This window comes from Parasteatoda tepidariorum, chromosome 2, assembly GCF_043381705.1.
Source record: "Parasteatoda tepidariorum isolate YZ-2023 chromosome 2, CAS_Ptep_4.0, whole genome shotgun sequence".
Taxonomy (NCBI): domain Eukaryota; kingdom Metazoa; phylum Arthropoda; class Arachnida; order Araneae; family Theridiidae; genus Parasteatoda; species Parasteatoda tepidariorum.
In genome coordinates this window covers 19464652-19487187 of record NC_092205.1, presented here as the reverse complement: position 1 = coordinate 19487187, position 22536 = coordinate 19464652, and the positions used below count along the sequence as shown (strand labels likewise).

At 32.5% G+C, this 22536-nt stretch overlaps 1 protein-coding gene across 1 annotated transcript in view; it reads right to left on the bottom strand.

Annotated features, from left to right (window-relative positions):
• The window catches only part of LOC107438457 (caveolin-3-like), a 49066-nt gene that overhangs the window by 8962 nt on the left and 17568 nt on the right, over nucleotides 1-22536 (bottom strand). Inside the window, exon 2 of the mRNA XM_016050760.3 lies at nucleotides 12580-12684. Within this exon, the coding sequence (XP_015906246.1) occupies nucleotides 12580-12684 (105 nt within the window). The remainder of the gene's footprint in view (nucleotides 1-12579; nucleotides 12685-22536) is intronic.

Here is a 22536-nt window from a genome sequence, read left to right as displayed (position 1 = left end):
TGGATCAGTACCCCCAGAGGTATTGATTTGTTGTGGGAACATGGAGGACTTTGAGACTCGACAGATTTAACGTGCATCAGTCACCATTTACTACACGGGGAGTCTTCGGCTGGCGAGGATCGAACCCACGACCTCTTGGATATGGGCCCAGCGCCCTACCGACCAGGCTATCCCGGCCCAAAAAGGCGATATTGAAAGATCGGAAAAAATAAATCTTATTAGGCTAAATTAAGCCTTACCTATTGAAACGTAGTGCTATAAGCGAAAGCAAAGAGCACGCCGCACTTTACTATACTCAATACTCGGAAAAAATAATTTAGTAGTTCCTATCTACCAAAAATATATTTGTAAATTACAGAAAATGCTAAAATTGAGCATCATAATTGATGCAATTAAAGTGAAATTGAAATCTTTAAAATAGCCTTTTGAAAATTTTTCACCAATTTTACCAGTTTATAATATATATTATTAATATCGATACCTGGATAACGGGTGAAGCCAACAAGTTTGTAACAGACTACTTGAACATATTTTTCGTAAGATTTTATTTTTATATTAAAAGTAATAGAAAAATTAATGCTTTTTCATTTAATTCTTGCGTTTAAAAATTTAATTTATGTTGCTTTGATCAAAGGTCCCCAAATAGCTTCGACTGTGGAATCCTAAATGATCGATCTTCTTTTGGTAAAACCCCGAGATTTATAAAAATCTCTTATTAGCAATTTTGGGGTCGGGATAGCCTGGTTGGCAGGGCACTGGACTCAGGTTCATGAGAACGGGAATTCGAACCCAGCCGGCAGAAGACTCCCCGCGTAGTAAATGGTGACTGGTGCACGTTAAATCAGTTGGACTACAAAGTCCACCATGTTTCAACAACAACTTATATCTCTGAGGGTACTGAATTGGAGATTGATCGTTCTCTGGTTTAAGTCAAAATTACGATCTGAGGATGAATAAATGGATGCATAAATGGGCCCGTCCTTTAAACTGGTGTGACGTATGGGTGTGACAGAACTCTTGGCCATAGATGGTACCACTGGAAAATAAGAACTCCTTGCCTTAATGGCCTACGATAACAACATTAGCAATTGTGAACATATCAATTCATGAAATTTTGAAAATATGTACTGATCTAAATTTTATTAAATATTTTAAAAATATCTCGTGAATGAATGAAATTATTTTATCATATCTTTTTATCAATATTATTAATATTAGTCTAATATTAGTCGTTTTATTAATATTAATCTAAAAATTGGGTTTTATGCTAAATAGCTGAATTCATATGTCTGAAGCCTCCTCTAGTCCAGTTGTTATACTCTGCTGCAAGATGAGAAGAAACCATTATTCCTATAGAGCGAACAAATAAGTATTAACATCCCCCACTCTTCAAACGTAGCACGGCCTTCTTTTTGCTTATAAAAACAGCACGAATTAAATTCTGTCCGACGAGTTTGACTTTTAAAAGAATTGTTTTGAAAGCATAATTATATAATTCGATAGCTAAATAAAACGGAACTGTCAGGATCCTGATTCCTCTCCCACGCATTGGATTGACCCCTTGACCTGAGGGCCAGAGGGTAAAGGACATTGGAGGTGTCGTCCCCTACATTGGGGGTGGAGCGAATGACTTTTTTCTGATGAGAAAGAATTTTTGGAGGGCAGATTCGTTTTGAACGCCGAAGAGTAGAGTTGTAATTGAACGATGATAGATTTAGTATGAACAAAAAGAAAGGGAGCAGTTGCGCTCCAAAAACATTATACTCAACAGCTCATGTATCTATTTGTAGCTTTTCTGTAAATAATTCTATAATCAAGAATTTAATAATAAATAAGCTATAATTGAAATAGTCCTTGGTCATCATTAAGAGGACATAAAAACGAACCAAGAGACAAAATGTCTCACAAATTGGCGCAGCGTGACTGAATTCTCGCCAGGATGGAAGGAGGACTGCTATGCTAGTGAAAAGAATCATCGCCGATGCCCACTATAAGTTCCTAGTGAAAAAGAGATTGGAAAGATTGCCTGAAGGAAAGGGTGATGGCGGACTGACAACATCGACGGGGAGACGGTACTGGAAAGGGACTCTTATCGCCGGAGGCGATAGGCAGCCAGCGCTACCCCCCGTGACCTGTGACCATAGAGAATAGAGTGTGGTTTCAGCATCGACTCTCTGCCAAAGAGGACAATTGAAAAGATAAAGGGAGTAGGCAAAAAGGGTAGTTAGTTAAGGGAATAAGTTTATTTTGTTTTGGTTTAAAGTCAACCTGATGTGTTATTTTATTTGAGCTTAAGGGATTGGCCAGTTAGCTATAGTATTGTTTGTGTGATTAATGAGTATGATTATTATTGATAAATATAATAAGTAATGATTTGATGTTTTTTTTTTAAGTAACTTAGTGGTTGGTTTGTTAAGAGTGTAATTTTTTTTATTGCTTTATTAAGAGTATATATGAAAGAAGAAGAGTATCGATTTAATAACTTGTAAAAAAGTGTAGGATTATTTAAAGATTGTGTTTTTATATGTCAATAGCGAGCTGAGTAAACAAGGTTCTTGGTTTATTGTTATTTAGTAGTGATTATTATTTATAATGCATTCTGTTAAAATCACTTTGGACCGTAAAAAAGGGTCAAGGAAGATGTTTGCTTTTGTTTAAACGATGAAATGGTTAGTTATTATGACTGTAGAATCTATGAAATTTAAGAGTTTAATTTTGGGGAATGTAAAGGTGTATAGGTCAGGTGTACCAAAAGAGTACGAAATTTTATTAGTTTGCAATGAAAGTTGAAAATAGTAACTTGTATTTATGTGTATTGAGAAGTAATGTTTGAATATTGCATGTGTTGAATATTGCATGATACAAATTGTGTTGAACATGTTTGATTTCCATATGAGGTGTTAAATTTCATAATAGAAGGTCGGTGTATGAGTATAGGGGAAGGTGTTGCTAAGTTTTATTTTTTTTAAGGTTTATTTTTAAATAGGAGTATTTCTTTTTTTTGTGTTTAAGAAATTAGAGTTATATTGTCAGTATGAGTTTTTTTACAAAAGCAAAAAAGGAAGATCTGATAGTTCTAGCCGAGGAGCTGGGGATAACGGTTCCCGAGAACGTTAAGCTGGTTGAGTTAAAAGCATTGATCACCGGGAGTACGGATTACGACGAGCAAGGTACTAAAGAGATTTTGAATGGGATTAAAGAGGAGCGGGAACGGAAACGAGAGGAGCGGAAGCAGGAACGGGAGCGAGAGGATCGGGAACGGGAACGAGAGGAGCGGAAGCAGGAACGGGAACGAGAGAATCAGGAACGGGAACGAGAGGAGCGGAAGCAGGAACGGGAGCATGAGTTAAGAATGAAAGAATTAGAGGTGAGGGGTGCAAATAAGGAAAATGATCTTCAAGAGAAGGACAATAGTACAAACCAAGAGAACACTTTTCATAGATACTTAAACACTTTGACTAAGGTGTTAGGGGAACCTCCGACAAAGGCGGAGGAATGGGCCTTCTATTTTATAAATGCGGAGTCTATGTTGGATTTTTATACGGTGCCCGAGGAATATAGGGGGAGGATAATGGTGGTAGCTTTGAGGGGCAAAGTGAGGGGGCTGAGTGCAACGCTAGCGGAAGGGGATTTGGAAAGTTTTGAGAAAATTAAAGAATCCATACTAAAAGAATTTAGAATAACTCCCCTGCAGCATAAAAACAATTTTGATAACTGCCATAGAAAGATTAACGAGTCTTATACTCAATTCGGCGTTAAAATTAAAGAGTCATTAGAGATCTATATGGAATCGAGGGGGGTCACTACGATAGAACATTTGAAAGAATTTGTAGTGACAGATCGGATAAAGGATAGTTTACCCCAGAAGCTGAAATCCCACATATATTTAAAGGAATCCGAAGGATGGTTGGGGATGTCCGATTTAGGGCAAGAGTTAGATAATGTTGTGGCGGCAAGACCCCAAAACCTTGACGTAGGATTCCGAAATAGGGGAGGGAAAATGAGTGAAAAGCGGGCTCCGGAATACAGAGGTCATGAGACAAGTAGAAGGATTTTCCAAGCCGAAACAATAAGTAGGAATAAGAACAATTTAACGGAACAGTTTAGGAAGGGGGTCCCAGAAATACCAGCAAGAAATAGTGGGAACGTAGGAGGATGGACCCCAAAATGTTTTAATTGTAACGAAGAAGGGCATTTAAGGAGGGCTTGTCCGAAAATATATCGGATGAGCATCTGTCGAGAAAATATGGATAGATTGGAAAGGAGAGGATTGAACCCAATGGCAGTGGGAGTGGCTGGATTAAATTTGGAGGATGCAAGGACGAAGGGAGAGGTAGATCTACCAAGAGCAGATTTCGCAATTGACAATGTTTGTTTTTCAGGTGTTATAGATAGTGGGGCGGAAATCAGTGTAGTGAAGCAGTCCTTCAGTCCTGAGAAATATTTAAAATCAGGGGGGACGCTCTTTCTAAGACCAGCTGTGGGACCAGTTACTTCAATCGGACTGGAAAAAGTGCTTTGAAAATTGGTTCAAACGCATGCTAAAGTGTATTGATCATCATAGAGAATATTTTGAAAAACAATGAAACCAATTTCGATCCTACATATTTGTTTTTTCATTATTAGGCCAAAAATATAAATAGCAACCCTCGTACCAGGTTTTGAAAATCAAAACTGGTTAAAAAAATACTAACTCTCGGAAGCCCTTTCACCCTACCACGGAACCCTAAGGTTCCGTGCAATATAATTTGTGAGCCGTTAACTTAGATCACAACTACATCTAAACAAATTAAATATGTATATCAGTGTATGAAAATAGTGTTGGTGTATGTAAATTCTGGCTAAACAAAAAAATTATTGGGGTGACAGTTATTATAATCCAATTGTACTTTTACTATTGGAAAAATTATCATCGAAAAAAAGTTGATAGGTGTACGTATTGAGCAGCTTTTTTATGAATTAAATCACACATAAAAATCATATTTTATATCTCAAGATCTCAATTTCAATTTAGTTCATTTTTAGGACTTTGTTACTTAAATTTATTTTAAATTAACCGTTACTTGAACCGTTATTAAAAATTTTAAAACTTATATTTCAAAGTTCTTAAATAATTTTTAAATTTAAAAAAAATTATAAGCCACAAAAATGTAAACAAACATGATGGAAAGTGCATGTTCTATTTTTTAAGTAATTTGTTGAGATAAATATTATTGAAAAGTCTCTTTTTCGGGGAATCAGTGTTAGATAAACGAGAGTTTTTAATTGTATGTTAAATGCTTTGATTCACGTAAATAATTTCAGAAATTTGGCAAAATGCAAAAATAATAAACTAATATTAAGGGGTTTAAACCTCCGACCCCTTTTGTGACTAAAGTAGGGAATATTTAATTGGGATTATAGCTGCTACCATCAGTATTTTGATGGTCAAAAAATTATAGGCATCAAAAAGTTAAGTTTATTAATAAGAGTATATGTTTTGGTACTTTAAAATATCGTCTGCACAAATTAAGTAGCACATTTGGTGAATGTTCTTTGAGCTAACTGTTCTTTGAGCTAACTGTTCTTTGAACTAAAGTGTATGTTAGTAGGTGAAAATGGGAACATAAGAACTAAAAATATTCAAGATATGCCGGATTTTTCCCCCACAATACACACATATGTCAATTTACTCTATTTTATGATTCATTTTTTTAATTTATGTTTATTATATAACTTATATTTCATAAATTGATCATTATTTTATTAAATTTAAAGACAACTGTCAGCGCATGCCACAGCATATAAATAATTAAAACATGCATTGCCACTTTGATTTATTTGTCCTCATTCTCGTAATCGTACTGACTTTCATGAACTTAATTGACCTCGGGAAATTTTCTTTTTTAATGCAAGAAAAAATTATTTTATTATTCTGTGAGTACACGTACTCTATTTTGTAATATAGCAACCATGAACTAATAGGCCCGGGTCATCTTTTTCTCCACAAATTGCGGAGAAGGTTACTTTGAGGTTAAAAATCTTTTAGGATACCAAAAATACTATACATATTAATATTAATTAAATATCATGATTATAATGAGTTATTTTTAAAGTACACATAGAAAAATTAGGATACCAAAAATACTATGCATATTAAAATTAGTTAAATACCATGGTTATAATGAATTATTTTTAAAATACACATAGAAAAATTAGGATAACAAAAAGCACTACGCATGTTAATATTAATCAAAAATCATGGTTATAATGAATTATTTTCAAAATACGCATAGAAAAATTAGGATACCAAAAACAATATGCATATTAATATTAATTAAATATCACTGTTATAATGATTAATTTTTAAAATATACATTGAAAAATTAGTATACAAAAAACACTATACATATTAATATTAATTAAATATCATGGTTATAATGAGTTATATTTAAAATATACATAGTAAAATAAATAACCCTCATGATAATATGACAAAAAATTATTTATAATTTTCAACACACTTAACTAAAATAAACAAATCCAAGCAAGTGATCATATCACATATAAAGCGTAAACTGGAAGTAAATAATAATTATAATGAGTGAAAATTTTAAAGCTAAAACATTTTATTATGTATGATTGTTTCAAACAGCGAGTTTCTGTGGCCTTTAGCAGCAGCATACTTGCCAACTTTTAATTTCCCCCCAGTGGTTGGAAAGTGGAATTTAAATTGCCGGGAGAAATTTACTTTGTATTTTGTAACATCTTAAACAAAATGTGGTGTGATAATCATGCATATGTATTCATGATGAATTTAATTATATGTTGCGTAAGTTATATGTTGTTGATGAATTTAATTATATAAAGCACCAGAGTCACCCTAATTCCCAAATCCGATAGGGACCCACATTTTCCGACATCTTACAGACCAATCTCTCTCCTCCCGGTCTGGGGCAAAATCCTAGATAAACTCTTGACCAAGAGACTTGCCTACTTTTTGGAAAGCAGAGATCAATTAAATCCCTACCAGTATGGCTTCCGGGCTGGGAGAAGCACAGACGACGCATTGTTGGAGCTGGTCAAATTTGTAGAGGAGGCTAAAGCAAACAACAAACACAGCATAGGAGTGGCTCTGGGCATTAATAATGCTTTTAATAATGCAAACTGGACGATTTTGAAGTCCGAAATTTTTAAACTTGACCTTCCAGATAATATTGTCAGCATTATCACGAGTTTCCTAAGTAATTGAGAGGTTACATACATAGATGAAGAAGGTCAGTGCCTATTTAAACAAGATACGTCGTTGGGGGTTCCGCAGGGATCTTCCCTGGGACCGGTGCTGTGGTTGGTATATGTCAATACGATTTTTAACAATTTTAACAATATTGATTTTAGCGGTTTTAGCGATTTTAAAAAAGATGACAGCCGACTGATTGCTTTTGCAGATGACATTTTACTGCTCTTGAGACACCAGATACTGTATAGATTTGATCTGCTGGCTACCCATTGTCTCACTCATCTCTCAGCCTGGGCCGAGTCAAACTGACTGAGTTTCAGTGATTCAAAAACTAATTGCCTAACATTCCCTAAGAACCAAAAAAGAATCGGCAGACAGCCACGTATTAAAATGAGTGTCAATCATAGCCAAACAATTAAGCAAGTCAGGGAGCTAAAATATCTCGGTGTTGTGCTCGACCCGGGCCTGACCTGGATATCCCATTTAAATCAGATCAAAGAGAGAGTGAACAATTTTAACAACCTCATCAGACGGGTGGCCAGGGCCACTTGGGGCCTCAAACCATCGATCTTAAAAATCATCTCCGAAATCGACCGAAAGAATTATACTCTACACCGCAAGTGTCTGGTATCGCAATAATACAAAAATCAATGACAAGCTTAAATCCATTCAGAGATCCTCCTTGATTACCATAACAAAAGCCTACTCTACTACAAGTACGGAAGCCCTCCAGATACTGGCGGGAGTGATACCTATTCACTTAAAGATTCTTGAAGATATCAGCACAAAAAGATTGACTTGGGGCTGGGGGTTGGCTGACTTGGAAATAGTTTTGGGCCACTCTCTGGACTCGATTGCACTGGAACAACGACCAGTAAGACAACACCCCTCAAAGTTTGTTTCGGTGCCTAGGGGTAGGTCACTCCCCACTAATGAGGGGTTGGAAATTTTCACGGATGGTTCAAGAGTGGAGTTCGCCGAAGAGACCGATAATGGAAGTAGGATAAAGCACAAGACCGGCTATGGAATTATCATCAAGAGAAATGGGATAATCATTAAAGCGGACTCCATTAGACTCTCCAACAATTGCAGTATTTTTATGGCTGAGCTGATGGCAATTAAAAGTGCATTTGATTGGCTGGCTAAAAATGACTACCCGGACGCCACTCTTTTCACTGATTCGCTCTCATCGTTGCAAGCCCTAAGTGACCCAACTCCAAATAACAAAGAGACAGAAAATACTAAACAACTATGGAGACCAAACATCACATGTAACTGGGTCAGGGCGCACATTGGTATCCTAGGCAACGAGGAGGCGGATCAGGCAGCCAAGGAAGCCGTCAGTCTCAGCCAAATCAATTTAGAGGTCCCAAGTTCCAAGGCCCAGATCAAAACAATCATCAAGTCCAACAACCTAAATAGATGGAAAACAGAATGGCAGAGCTCCGAGAGAGGTCGACAAACCTATATTTTTTTTAAAGACCCTTCCACCAAACGACTACAGGCCAACTTTTACCTAAACCAATTACTTACTGGACACGGGGTGTTTGGAGAATACCAAAATAGACTTTTCAATAAAAACCCAAATTGTACCTACTGTGGGGACAATCAGACAATCGAACACTTGATCTTGAACTGCCCACACTTCCAGACACTCCGTGGAAACCATTTTGCAGGACAAAATTTGCACCAATGCTTTGCTAAGTTGGTCTGTAGAAACATAGTTAAACAAATTATAAAGGTAACATTGGAGGACACTCTGAACCACATTTAACTATGCTCGGAGCCTGCGAACACTATTGCTGGTGTCTTGTGTATCTATCTAATTTCATTTTAAACTTCTCTACGTTTTAACTTGTATTGTTTTTATAAATTTTTATAAGTTTTAATATAGTAATTTATAAGTTTTAACATTTATTGGTTTTGGGGTGATTTTGTTTTTTTTAACCTTTTTACTACTTTATTATTTTAATTGGTTTAAACTTGTTTTATGGAATTGTATTGAACATTATTTTAGATATTCGGATTTTTATATTCACTGTTGATGTAACTTTTAGAGATTTACGTATTTTTAATGTATGATTTGTGTATGTATCAACTCTCGTATGCCCTAAAATAGGGCGGGGCGAGATAAGAATAAACTCATATATGTTGTGTAAAGATGTGTATTTGCCGGATGTGTGCAAACCTTAAAGCATTTACAATGTTAAATTTACAGTTAAGAAGTTCAAGAATCGATTATAGTGAATACCTTTAAATGGAAAAAACTTCAATTCTATATTACTCTAAAAAGTGGTCGGTTTAATTCCGTGGAAAGTTAGAGAAAAAATTACCATTTATTACAATTTAGAAGCGTTTTAGATCTCAACAATATTTGAAATATAAGTAAAATATTAACTGAGTAATTTCTTCTGTATTAAAAAACGTAAGCAGTACACCTCTACTGTTTTGGCCGTGCAACTTTACGTTGCGTTTTGTTTTATTTAAAAATCTGAAACTATGGAGGTGTGTAAGAAACGTGAAGGGAACAATATTGAGTAAAACCATCTAACGTTCGTTTTTATTAGTTTGAGAAATATTAACTTTTAAACTTGTAGTAAAAAATACCATGTGGGTCACTCTAGAGCCTGCAGAAATTATGAAACAGACTTTAAGTTTCATATGCTGAAAGGCCCACTTTTATTTGTGAGCTTAATGAAGCTTCTTTTTCATTTAAAATTACGCAGCCACTTAACCACTCAATCAAACCACACAACTGCAACATTATCATTTTATTTTTTACGTATAACTTTAAATTATTTATGCGTCATAGCGGTTAGAGTCATTTTGAATCATATAAATTAAACCAATAATCAAATGTTAAAGCATACTAGTATAAAGTATACTTAACCGAAATGTATGGAGAAAAGAAAATCCGATAATATTTCGGTAGCTTCTTTATGTTAAAAGTTAATAAAATGTTTCTATTCTAGCACTTCATTTTTAAAGTTTTTTGGTGACTAGCTGGGTTGCCCACATGAAATCACCGCTTGACGGAATGACATTTCAATATTTAGAATCAAGTGTACTAGTCAAGTAATCTAATTGCTTCAACTAATTATTTTGTACTAATCAAATAATCTATTTGCTTCAACTAATTATTTTCATAAATTAATATTAAGTGAGTCTCTCCCTAAGAATTTTTAAAAAATTTAAGGATATTGTGAGGCGATTAAATTTCGTTTCAGAAACAGTCGTGACAAAATTACAAAAAAAAAAAAAAAAAAAAAAAAAAAAAAAAAAAAAAAAAAAAAAAACTATACAAAAGTCATAAACAATGGATGAACAATGGCTGCTGGGCTATCCTCGATTTATATAAATAAAATGAAAAAAAACCTCAATTTTTTTCTCGAAACAACACCAAAGCTAAAAATTTACATAAACCATAATATTCTTTAACCGATACATCGTCACGAACGGACAGTGTCAGGTCACATAGTGAACTGACCAGATGGACAGTCTCAATATCCGTGAGCTTGATCGAAAGCGTTTTGTTGGAAGAGAAAAACTTATAGTTCATTTCCTGCAGGAGTGTGTAAGGATCGCTAAATAACGTGTGAAATAAAAATTACAAAAAAAGTTAATTTGTTACACCATTTAAATTTGAATTAGGCAATAAAATAATAAGCACTGAATCACAATCTGAAATCTTTGGTCGTCAATGTCTACACAATTTAGTGTTGCCACCATATATTTTATCCTAGCTTTAGGGAGTTGCGACTTCAGCCAATAGAGGCTAAAGTGTATACAGGGATACTAATTGCTTCGCTTTGAGCAAAAAACTTTACTAAGTGGTGCAAAGTTGAAAATTATAACTTGCATAATTTTGGCAAATATTTCAAACTCTTCAAGGGGTTCTCATAAAGTAACTGGAATAACGTGTTATTTTATACAGTGAATTCGCGATAACTCGAATCTGATAGGACTGACGAAAAACTTCGACATATCGGAAGTTCGACTTACCGTTTGTTGCGGTTTTCGACTTTCAAAATATTGTCAGATTATTTAATTAATGCTTATTAATTACAAATCTTCTAAATGCTTACAATATTTAAGATCATTTTTCTGACAAGCCATTTACGATAAGACTGTTTGAAGCACTTTATGATACCCTGGTCCATCGGCTGCAACTTTGCTGTTGTGTTTGGCGGGAGAAACTGCAAGTTTACTGCTTTCAAATTAGGTAGATCACTATGCGCTGTGCATTTATCCATAAAGAGTATCACTTTTCTTTTTTTAGCGAAGAATTTCCGATCCAATTTTCTTACATAGTCTTCAAATAAAACTGATGTCATCCAAAACTTTTTGTTAGACTTGTAATCCAAAGGATACGTTTTTACATTCTTGAAACATCGGGGATTTCGGTATTTTCCGATAACAAGTAAGGGCAATTTCTCTGTCCCAGACGCATTTCCTCCAACTAGGACAGTCAAACGTTCCTTGCTCATTTTACCCCCTGAGCAGTTTTCATCCTTAAACATCATAGTCTTATTTGGAAGACATTTAAAAAATAAACCCATTTCATCAATATTGAAAACATCATTTTAACTGTATCCTTGAAGTAAATTTGGTAACGTTTCATTTAACCACTGTTCACATACTTCAAGAGGGACAGCTTTAGCTTCTCCATGAAGAGTGCGAAAGACATTGTGTGTGTGTTGCAAAGGAAGGGGCAAGATATCAGCTCCTAGGTTTTTTTTTCTTGCTTTAAAAGATCCAAAAAAAATCGAGTTAAAGGGAGTAAAATTCGAGTAATCGAGAATAATTAACATGAAATTGGAGATAAAAGGGTAGGGACCTCATAAAAAAACCAAGTTATAGTAATATTCCAGTTATCGTACTTCGAGTTATAGCGAATTGACTGTATTAGTTTTTGTAGCTGTGGGTAAAATAATTATAAATCAAATTCACTTAATCAAGATTTACCTAAATTATAAAAACACAAATATTGTTTAAATTAAGAAAACATTACTCATAAAGTGGATCAAGTTGGCATTTCTGTGAATACCACATATAGAAAATTTGCGCTATTCCGTAACAGAAATGTGCAACTATTATGGAAATGTGTATGGAGTGCTTATAGTTTTGTTCGATAAAATTCACTCTGAAATATTCAATGAATACAGTTTAAAACTAGCGGCAGCGTTGTAAGGAATGCTTCGTTCGATGTTACAGACAATGCAAATTGATCTTGTGAGCAACATTAGGTCTGGGAATTGTGTGACATCAAGGGAATTCATGCAAGAAATACAAAGATCAGGCAAATGTGCAGAAATGCATGCAAACATAAAGAGATAGGGCAAAATAAATAGTTAACTAACGGTGGTTAGGTAAGGTCCAGAGGGAATGGGTGTTGGAGGAGGCGATTCCATCCGTTTCAGCTGCTTTATGGGAACATCCACCATCCGCAGGTCATCCCGCAATTGCTGCAAATACACATCGTCAAATCAGTGCTTTCGTTGCATACAAGGTGTACTCTAAACCCCGCCTTTCATATATATTTTAAAAGTTCTTAACAATAATGAATAAATCCTTTATTTGTCCAAAGCTGTTTATTTTTCCTTATTTTGACGAAAAATCAATTTTTATATTTAAAGGGTTAATAAAATTTAGGATTTAATGTTTAAATTTTAAAAAGAAAATCTTTTTGATCACCACTATACACAAATATTTTGAATATATCTGTAGCAGATTTTTTATAATGGGGGCACAATTTCAGGTTTTTACAGTGATCATCTCCTCGAATATTAAGTTGACCAGCGTCCTCAAAAAACTGGTAGCAAAGTTTCTGAAAGAACATTCTAAAACTCACCTCTGTTACTTTATAATAAAGTTATTTCTGTAAGAGATTGCCTGCGAGGGATCTCTGTTCTAAGAATATTAATTTGAAAAGAAAAGGCTGTTAGTTTCCAAAGGCTCCAATAGAAATTTCACTACCAGTGTTCTAGTTTTTTAGGACGCTGGTTACCTTATCCTTCACCAGAAATCCTCCCGACTTTTTATAAGCAGTTTGTGCAGATTTGCGCAGTAGTTTGAGCAGATCTTCATATTTTTTAAATAAAATGTTTGTGCATGAATCAACGCTTATATCATAAAAATTCTTGAAAGAAAATTATCTTAGTTTAATATTCAGATATTTGATGAATTAATACGAGGTGTTTGACAAGGAATGAAGACGAAACAGTTATATTCATTCATTAAATAGCTTTAAAGACATATGTTTGCTATCACATTCTTGTTTTTACTGGCCATAAAATGGCTGTTGCTTTACTTTCATAGTGGACTATATTTAAGAAACTATATGGAGGCTTTCAGTTATAGGAAGCGATGCTTTGACTACACAAAACACTTTGACACACATTTTAGTTTCCAATCGTGAAGCCTATTGTTAGATCACTATAAAAGTTGGCAGTTATGGTAACTTAACACATTGCATGCGGTCAACTATTTCACAAATGTATTACCGCTGTTATAAATTAAACTTAAAAAAAATATGGTAGAAAAGATTTCACAACAGTTGTTGGAGCATCTTAGCTACAACTTCAATTAAAAAAAAAATTACGACGAGCGATTGTAGCACTGATTTCAAAAAGACTGAAATATTTATGATTGCGGCAATCACGAATGGATAATTTCGCTTACAAACAGAGCGGGAATGAAGTAGTTCTGCTAACACTTTTTTGACTTTTGTATGGAGCAATGAAATTTCAAAAACGTAATTTTATTTGATCCGCTTGTAACGCGCTTTTACAAAATACGCTTCACAGCAATATTGAATTGATTCCGAAGTTTCGAAATTTTTAAAACCAAGTACTGATATCTTGTATCTAACAGATTAATTATATGTAACAGTGGGAAATATGATTTCTGAAGTAATTTTAATCAACAGTAAGGTAGAAATTGAAAATTAACAAAATAAAATTTTTCCCCCCATACGAATCGTTAAGTGGGGCTCATCCATTCGTAATGCATTACGTTAAAAAAGCTACTCCCTTTTTCCCAAATTAGTTGCTATATTTGAATACTTTTGTACTGATTATTGATACTGATGATTTTATGGTTCTGTTTGAGCTCTTTTCAAAGATTTCAAGGTGCTATGCTATCAGTCAACATTTATTTACCAGCATCCAGTCCAGTCCTTAAATCAGCACCAAATTCGTTTCTTAAGTCCGGGATTTGCACGCTTTTGCCCTCACCTCATTTTCTAAGGACTCCTTCACCAGTATTCGCGTAAAGTTATCTCCTAACTAATGAATCTGGAATTTATTAGTAATATAATTTAGATCATCATATTGGGAAGCTAAATTAATTTTTTTTTGAAAAAACCCATAAATTGTGGCACCGCAGGATTTAATGAAATTTTTACTTTTGGAAACTTAAGAGGAAACGTAAATCTCAGGCCAATGGCAGCTTACTTTTGTAGCGACGCAACTTTATCTAAGATGCAAAATATTTAATTTTCTTTTCACTCTAATTTACATTCCAATTACCAGAAAGAGCCACCTTAAGTATAACATTTCAAGATGGATGGGAAAAGGGCAGCTAACGGCTAGATACATTTTGATGATGGTAGTAATTTAATTTCTTGTTCTGTGTGTGTCAGTCTGCAAAACTTCACAGGGAGTTATTTATGATTCCACCTACTTGAAATTGTGGCAACTAATTCGGGGCAAAAGTTTCGACCTAAATGTGAAACTAATTTGGGACGGAGGGAGTATAAACTTTGATATATTTTTGGCTCGTAATGATATTGAGGAATAATAAAATATACAGTTATTAATACACGTTATAAAGGTTAGTTCTGAAATTTTTTTAAGGAGAGATAATTGGGAAATTGCGTGAACTCTACGCAATGGGTTAATTCCTAATATGAACGAAAACATTTGCCTAATTTAGATGTAAATGCACTGTAACTATTTCTTTAAAGACACTTATCACATCAGCGGTAAAGTTGGTCAAGTCCTGGCTAATTAACGCGTTGAATGCCATGCTAATTTTACATGGCTTGCCCGTCTGGCCGGATGGTAAATAACTACAAACTAAATTTGCAAATTTGATAGATTTTGCTAGTTTTTTAAAAGGTTTAGCAGCGCACATGTGAGAAAAGTGGTGAATTACATAAGCCTACGAATTGTTTAGAAATAGTGGTAGATAAAAATCTACTAAATTGAATTTATTAAACCAAGAATCGCAATTATTAAACTACCACTAGAAAATATTTATTCCCTGTCCGTAGTTGGCTACTCTGTGTATATAAATAAAATTATTTTTGTGTGTTCTACATTGCATCAATTTCTTCAAACCATTTTAGAAACGATAATAATATAAAAAAATAAAAATTTACTCGAACTATGTGTATCTTGGCTTTGCCGTTCACCGGTGACTCCCATGGCATTCAATGTGTGAAAGAAAAAAATTTGACTTGTCTGGTACGTTTTTTTTATTACCTGTAGTTAAATTTATAAAGAGCCAATGGGAGTTCTGTTTTGAACAACTACTAAACGAGGGTAACAAATGTAAATCTTGACAAAGGAAAACTGATCATTTTAGTATAAGCTTTTGTAAATCACAGTATGTTGTCTTTCCAATATTTGCTTTAAAACCATTTACATAGAAATATTATTACAAGGGAACTATTTACATACAAGGAAAAGTAATATTTCATAAAAGTGCAGAATAAAGCTAAACACTCAAACTAATATGAAAGATAAGGAAATATAAACCCCTTTTTTATATCTATAAATGGTTTTATGGCTATGACTGTAATACAAAACGCAAAGAGTGTTGATTTACCGGTGATGTACACACTGATACACGGTCACGTGACCCCTCCACTGTTTCATAGACATACAATGACCGATCCCTGGAGTACTCATCGCACTTGACATAATTTGTTTTCGCTGTTATGTGAAATCTCTGGAATACTAAGTGACCGTATATTTCAAGGATTATGAAACACCTTCATTATTCCTGGAACTTTATTTTTACAAATCATATGATGTCACTGACTGCTATTCTCGATGGGAAATTAAGAAGATTACTTGCTAATGTTTTTGTTGACCTTTAATTTATACGCGTGTCACTGTAAGCAACGTTCAAAGGGTTTGGGATCATTAACATTTTGATTGTTACAGAATTTTTTTTTTTTTTTGATGAAGGAAAAGTCATTCACTTGAGAAAACTGTAATAAATTTTCTGAAAAAAATTATATAAACGAAAAAAAATTAAGAAGGTGAATAATCATAATAGCACAGCCTTTATTTACGCAATATATTTACATAAAAAAAATTCGCTTTAAATTCAATTTACCTATCGTTTTATATAACTATAACAGTAGTTCAAACGGGAAATTTTTAACAGTCTTAAATAATAAATGTGCTGTTATTTCTATTTTATAATTCAGGGACTGAATGACTTATTATTTGGGGCTGTTAAAATGTTTTAAATATCTGTCAATGACTTTAAAAAAAATCGTAGCTAAGAGTATGAGTGTGATACGATCTTTATTTTTCAGGTGATAATAACATATTTTTCTGTAAAATTTCATTTATTAAAAAAAAAAACATGCAAAAAATTGAATTAATAGGCAATAAAATATAACTCAATAAAATAAATTTAGCTTAAATTAATGTACTGGATTTGATAGTAGAATTAGTGTTTTGAATTTGAATGTATAACATCGCTTATTAGAGCCTATAATCTCTTTTCAAGGATAAGTTGATTTTTCTAAACAGTAATAGTTGTTAGCACTATTATCTTACAATTAGCATTTGTCTTGAAGAGTTGAAACATGTATCACTTAACCCTTTCGGGACGGACGAATCATAAATGTATTGGTAAGGAATCAGTATCAGGATGGTAAAAAGTAAAAAAGCGGTAGCTTAAGTTTGAGCATAGCTAATTTGACAGATTTATTTTTGCATTCACTTTAAATCTAATACATCGAATCGATGTTACTTACTTACGTTATTTACAAAAATTGGGCACCTGGGCCATGCAGATGGCCCGTATCCCATACATCATGTAATATTACAAAACATTATAATAAAAACCAGTTTCAGCAGTCTATGGGGTGGCTATCATTATCATTACCCCGCGCACAAGTAAGCAGCTATAGAAATAGTTTTGTTATCAGTTTAATCTTTTTTACCTTGATTATCGCCACCCTGAGAATGCATATATGACTCGCCTGTCTGGAAAAGGATAATCCTTAAATGGTCAGAACTTTCGTTTCGTTTTATGTCCTTTTTTTTAATAAATAAGATTGAAATTGGTAACTTAATTATTTTATTAATTCTTTAAAATCTTATTTGCGTGAATCAAACATTTTCATGTCAACCAAAATATACTAATAAAACTGGGGAACGTTTTTTTACCTTCGTTTTCTGTTGAATTAGATTTTTGAACGGTTCCTAGATATTTTTGCTTCTCTGATTTCTCATCTGCCATCAATTTCTCTCTAAATGCTACTGTTGTTATGAAGTTTAAATATATATCTCAGGACTATTTAAAACTTATTTTCGAGAAAAACTAAGTGTCCCTACTTCTCAAATACGTAGGAAGTTGTAGGAAGAAAGCAAAATACAGTTCCGTTTATAATGGCATAAGTTGAGGTCATATTTCTTTTTGTCTTCAGGGTAATTCTTAAAGGAGTAAACAAGTGTATATGATTGCATATAAATCTATTTGTTTTATAAATTTGTACATTCAGACAAATATTTCAAATCAGGTATGAAAAATATCTCTAGCTCTTCGAACAAAACTATTTTCTATTTCAAAAGAAACCGATACACGAAGTCGATAAGATCAGGTATTTGCACATACATGCCAACTAGTTCCGCTTTGAAAAAAAAATTTCTAGTTGAAACAAAATTTAATTAAAAAAATAAGCATAATTATCCACATTTCTCAGGTTTTATCATCATCATCATCAATATTTATCTGGGCACCTGGGGCCGTCAGCGGCCTTTTTTCCATTCGTCTTGAATTGTGATCTTTAGGGTGGTTCTTTCTGGTAATTGGAATGCAATTGAAGTAAAAGGAATTTAAATATTTTGAATTTTAGATAAAATTACGTCACTATCTCAGGTTTTACAATTTAGTTCCCTTCAAACTTAATAAAAGTTTTGCTGAAAGCGGAGCAGTTGGTATGTTTGCTTGCAGAGATGCCAACTTGCTCCGGACTGTGGATAAATATTTTCAAGTGGTAGTCTTTAATGTATGATTTTTGGTTTAATAAATTCGATCTATAGGTTTTTTATTCACCACTACTAATAAATCAAAGGTTTATGTGACACGCCACTTTGTTTTTAGTAAAGCCGTTAAAAAGTTGTCAAAATTGGCTGAAAATCTGCGAAGCTTTCTTTGTAGTTTTTAAGCGGTTTTTGAAATGTTTTGTCGACTCAGCGTTACTTTCTGCTAACACTTCGAAAAAAATAACTGAAACTACGGACATTCTGTAAAAGTGAGGCAACCCTGTTCATCTCATTTCTAGAAACACAGTGGATTTTAGAAAGTATTGTTTAGAGGAATATCTTCTTAAAAAAGAAAAAGTGGTGTTAAAATGCCTTTTTTTAAAAATCAGTTTTTGGATTAGGCAATACGGATGTATATTCCAATTTCAATGAAATAAAAAAAATACGCAATTTTCCTTTTCGATTTATAATTGTACATTTATATACTATTGCATCTATTCTCGAAGAAGTTATTGGAAAATTATTTTTATTCAAATTAGACTTCATTTCAATTTTAAAAGTCAGTTGTGTTGTTGAAAAGTGAATTCTAGTGAAATTCTGAAAATATATTTATAATAAAAACGAGTATAAGTTAAATTTCATCTGATTTGTAATTATAACGTGATAGGAGAAAAGTTTAAAATAAAGAAACAATAAAAAATTATGTATTTATTTAGTTTTCAACTTTTTAATTGGGGTGTCTATGAGAACCACACACATAACAATGTATACTAGTGGGCTCAATCCTCTGTTTCCCGACGCTTCCCAACCCCCGAAGATTTCATATAAGATTGCTACTATACATAGCAATCTTATATACAAATATATAAATCACTGCATATATAATATATATATGCATTAATTTATATATCTGCATATGAGATTGCTAATATGCGAAATGGGTTTAATTCGTATATGCATATAATAATATATATTATATGCATATATAAATTAAGCCCATATATATATATATAGAATCAAACATTTTCATGTCANATGATATTACTTAAAAAACTATCGTAAATATATTTTTACGTGTTTTATTTAAGTATAAAAATAAAAATTGATCTCCAAAATCGTCTCTTTAAATTAATTTTGAAATAGGTACTACTTTTTTTTTCTTTTTTTTTAGTTTTTCATTTTAAACAGGGAATATTTTGATGTAATTCAGAAATCATATAGTCTCATTGAATCTAATTTCAAAAAATAAAATGCCAAATTATTTTTTAATTTCAATAGAAAATTATAATTTTCTGAGGAAGCATTGTAATTTATTTATTATAACAATAAAGGAAATCTTTATTACGAAGAAATTGGCCCCGATTAATTCGAATTGATTTGATTGTGAAGAGAGATCGTGATTATGGTTTTTGGAAAAAAACATAATAAAATATTTCTAATTTGCACACATGTTATACTACTATTACATCTCAAATTGCCAACATTCACTTAATGACAATTTTTCATGAATTCGATCAATAAATTAATGTTGCAATAAATTATATATATATATATATATAATACAATAATAAGAGAGATTAATGAATAAAATTCGAAAAATAAAGGAAAACGTATAATAAATTTTATTTTCTGCGCATAATTTGAAAGTACGTAGCATTAAAAAAATACGTTAAAAATACAACAAAAAAAAACAAGGAAGAAATATCTTTTAATGAGAAGAGGAATCTTTTTAAAAAGAAGAAGAAGAATTATTACCATATTTTTCTACTACCTTTTAATTTTCTTGCATATGGCGGTATTTGTTTTTATGTTTGTCACCAAATTTTTAAATGAAAATTACAGCAAAGATGAAAACTACAGACCAATCACTGCACATTTCACCTTCGACGCATCATATCATAACTATCAAAGCAAATAACTACATCAACCCTTCTGAAAGTAACGTTTCCACTTACTGATACAACTCTGAGCAATTTCAACTTGAAACAAACATAGTTTAGAACAAAGTTGCTCATTTTATTTTTTATTCCTCTTTAGCTTTTCAAGCTAAGTGCTTGAAGCACTCACAAAAGCTTATAACAGATTATAAGCTTAAAAGCTTATAACACTTCTTGCTTACCTCAATTTACAACCAAAATAGTGCTAAAATTCCACGATGAATGGGAGAGATTAAAGCTCTAGGACTAGGAAATTTTTAAAAATTACTTGGTACTTTAATAAAGTATTTTACGATACATTATATTCAAATCTGCCAAAAAACCATATCCTACGATTAAATTTAATTCAAAATCTAAAGGAAGTTTCACTTGAAGCAAAATAATTTTATAAATTGGTTAAAAATTATAACAATATTAAGCATAGCATCTGTAGCAAAATTTCCTTAGACTTTGATGTTTCAAGCAAATCATTAAATATAGAAAAAAACGGGACTACTAAGTGAAAAAAAAAGTATAACATGTATAATTTTTGAACTATTGGTCGGATTTTATTTCTTTAAAATCCGACTACATTCTACAGTTTAACCGATATGAGGATTCAAAGTTCTGTTAGTCTATTATTATTTTAACCCTTTTGAAGGCCGTGGTAAGTATACTTACTACCACGTTTTACCACTTTTAATTTAGGTTTCCATTTTTCAATAACTTCAGCTTTCTTGAAGTGAGTTTGAATAAAATTGGTAACCATTTGTCACTTTTAAAAAACGTATAAAAGTTATAAAATACATAATTCCTTTCGAAGTTTGTGGCATTTAAGGAATTTATTTTATAAATAAAGAAAAATAAAAGTCAGTAAGTTCCTAATAGGTCATGTTAAATATATTTACATATGGTCATGTTAAATTTATAAACTAAATGAGATTTTTTTAATATCAATTACTGTTGTTAAAACAATTTCAATTACAAAAATACTTTAATTTCCCTTTACTAGAAATAATGGGCCCATTAAAGGGTAAAAGCTTTCTTCATACCTTTTGAAAATTTTGTTAAAATAACTGTTGTACAGATATTTATAAGTCCCAAGCCCATAGACAAATTTAAAAGGAGGAATTTAAGTAAAATAAATATGGTTTTTAATTAATTTATTAATGATAAAAAAAATTTAATTTGAAAAGGATTAAAAAAAAATGTATAAGTTCAGAATTTTCAGATTTTGAAAAATCGGAATCCATTTTTTTGCTCTTTCATTGATTAAAAAAATGCATAAGAACAATTTTGAAAATTAATAATTAAATGGAAATGTTCTGTGTCATTCAAGTTAATCTATTTGCGAGAAAGAGTCACTTCTTTCTTTTATTGAATACCTGTGGAAACTTAATATAATATCTGGGCACCTGATATCTGAGCACCTGATAAATAAATAAAATATCTGGGCACCTGAGGCGGCGTGCGGCCTTTTCCCCATTCATTTTAAGTTTGATCTTTGTGGTGCTTCGATGAGGTTGTGGAATGCAAATGAAGTATGGACACCTATGAACTAACTAACTAATCAACTTTTTTCAGAGTACCTATCCATGTATGGATATCTGCTCTTTCATCTAAATTGGATAATATGTGGTGGAAGGGAAGGGAGGTGCTGCGTTAACATTAAGTTAAATCTCAGAATGAACAATAATTGATAAAATCAAGTCTGAGTCATACATAAAAATAAGTCGCAAGTTGATACATAATAAAGGGAACAAATTGAAGATAAAGATAAAGAAAGAATATTTACACTATTTACAAATATAAAATGCATATCCAGATCTGCCAACTTTTTATCTTTCCGAGGATAATTTTCCCAAGTGGTAGCTAAAAAAAAAATTAGTTACAATTCAGACAAATCGAATTTAGTGTTTCAAGAATCATATATTAAAAGCCTTCCACTCGAAAATATTTATCCGCCTCTGTTCGGGACAGGTCAGCATCTTCTTTTTTTTTTTTTTAAAAATTAATCAACTTTTTTCAGAGTACCTATCCATGTATGGATATCTGCTCTTTCATCTAAATTGGATAATATGTGGTGGAAGGGAAGGGAGGTGCTGCGTTAACATTAAGTTAAATCTCAGAATGAACAATAATTGATAAAATCAAGTCTGAGTCATAC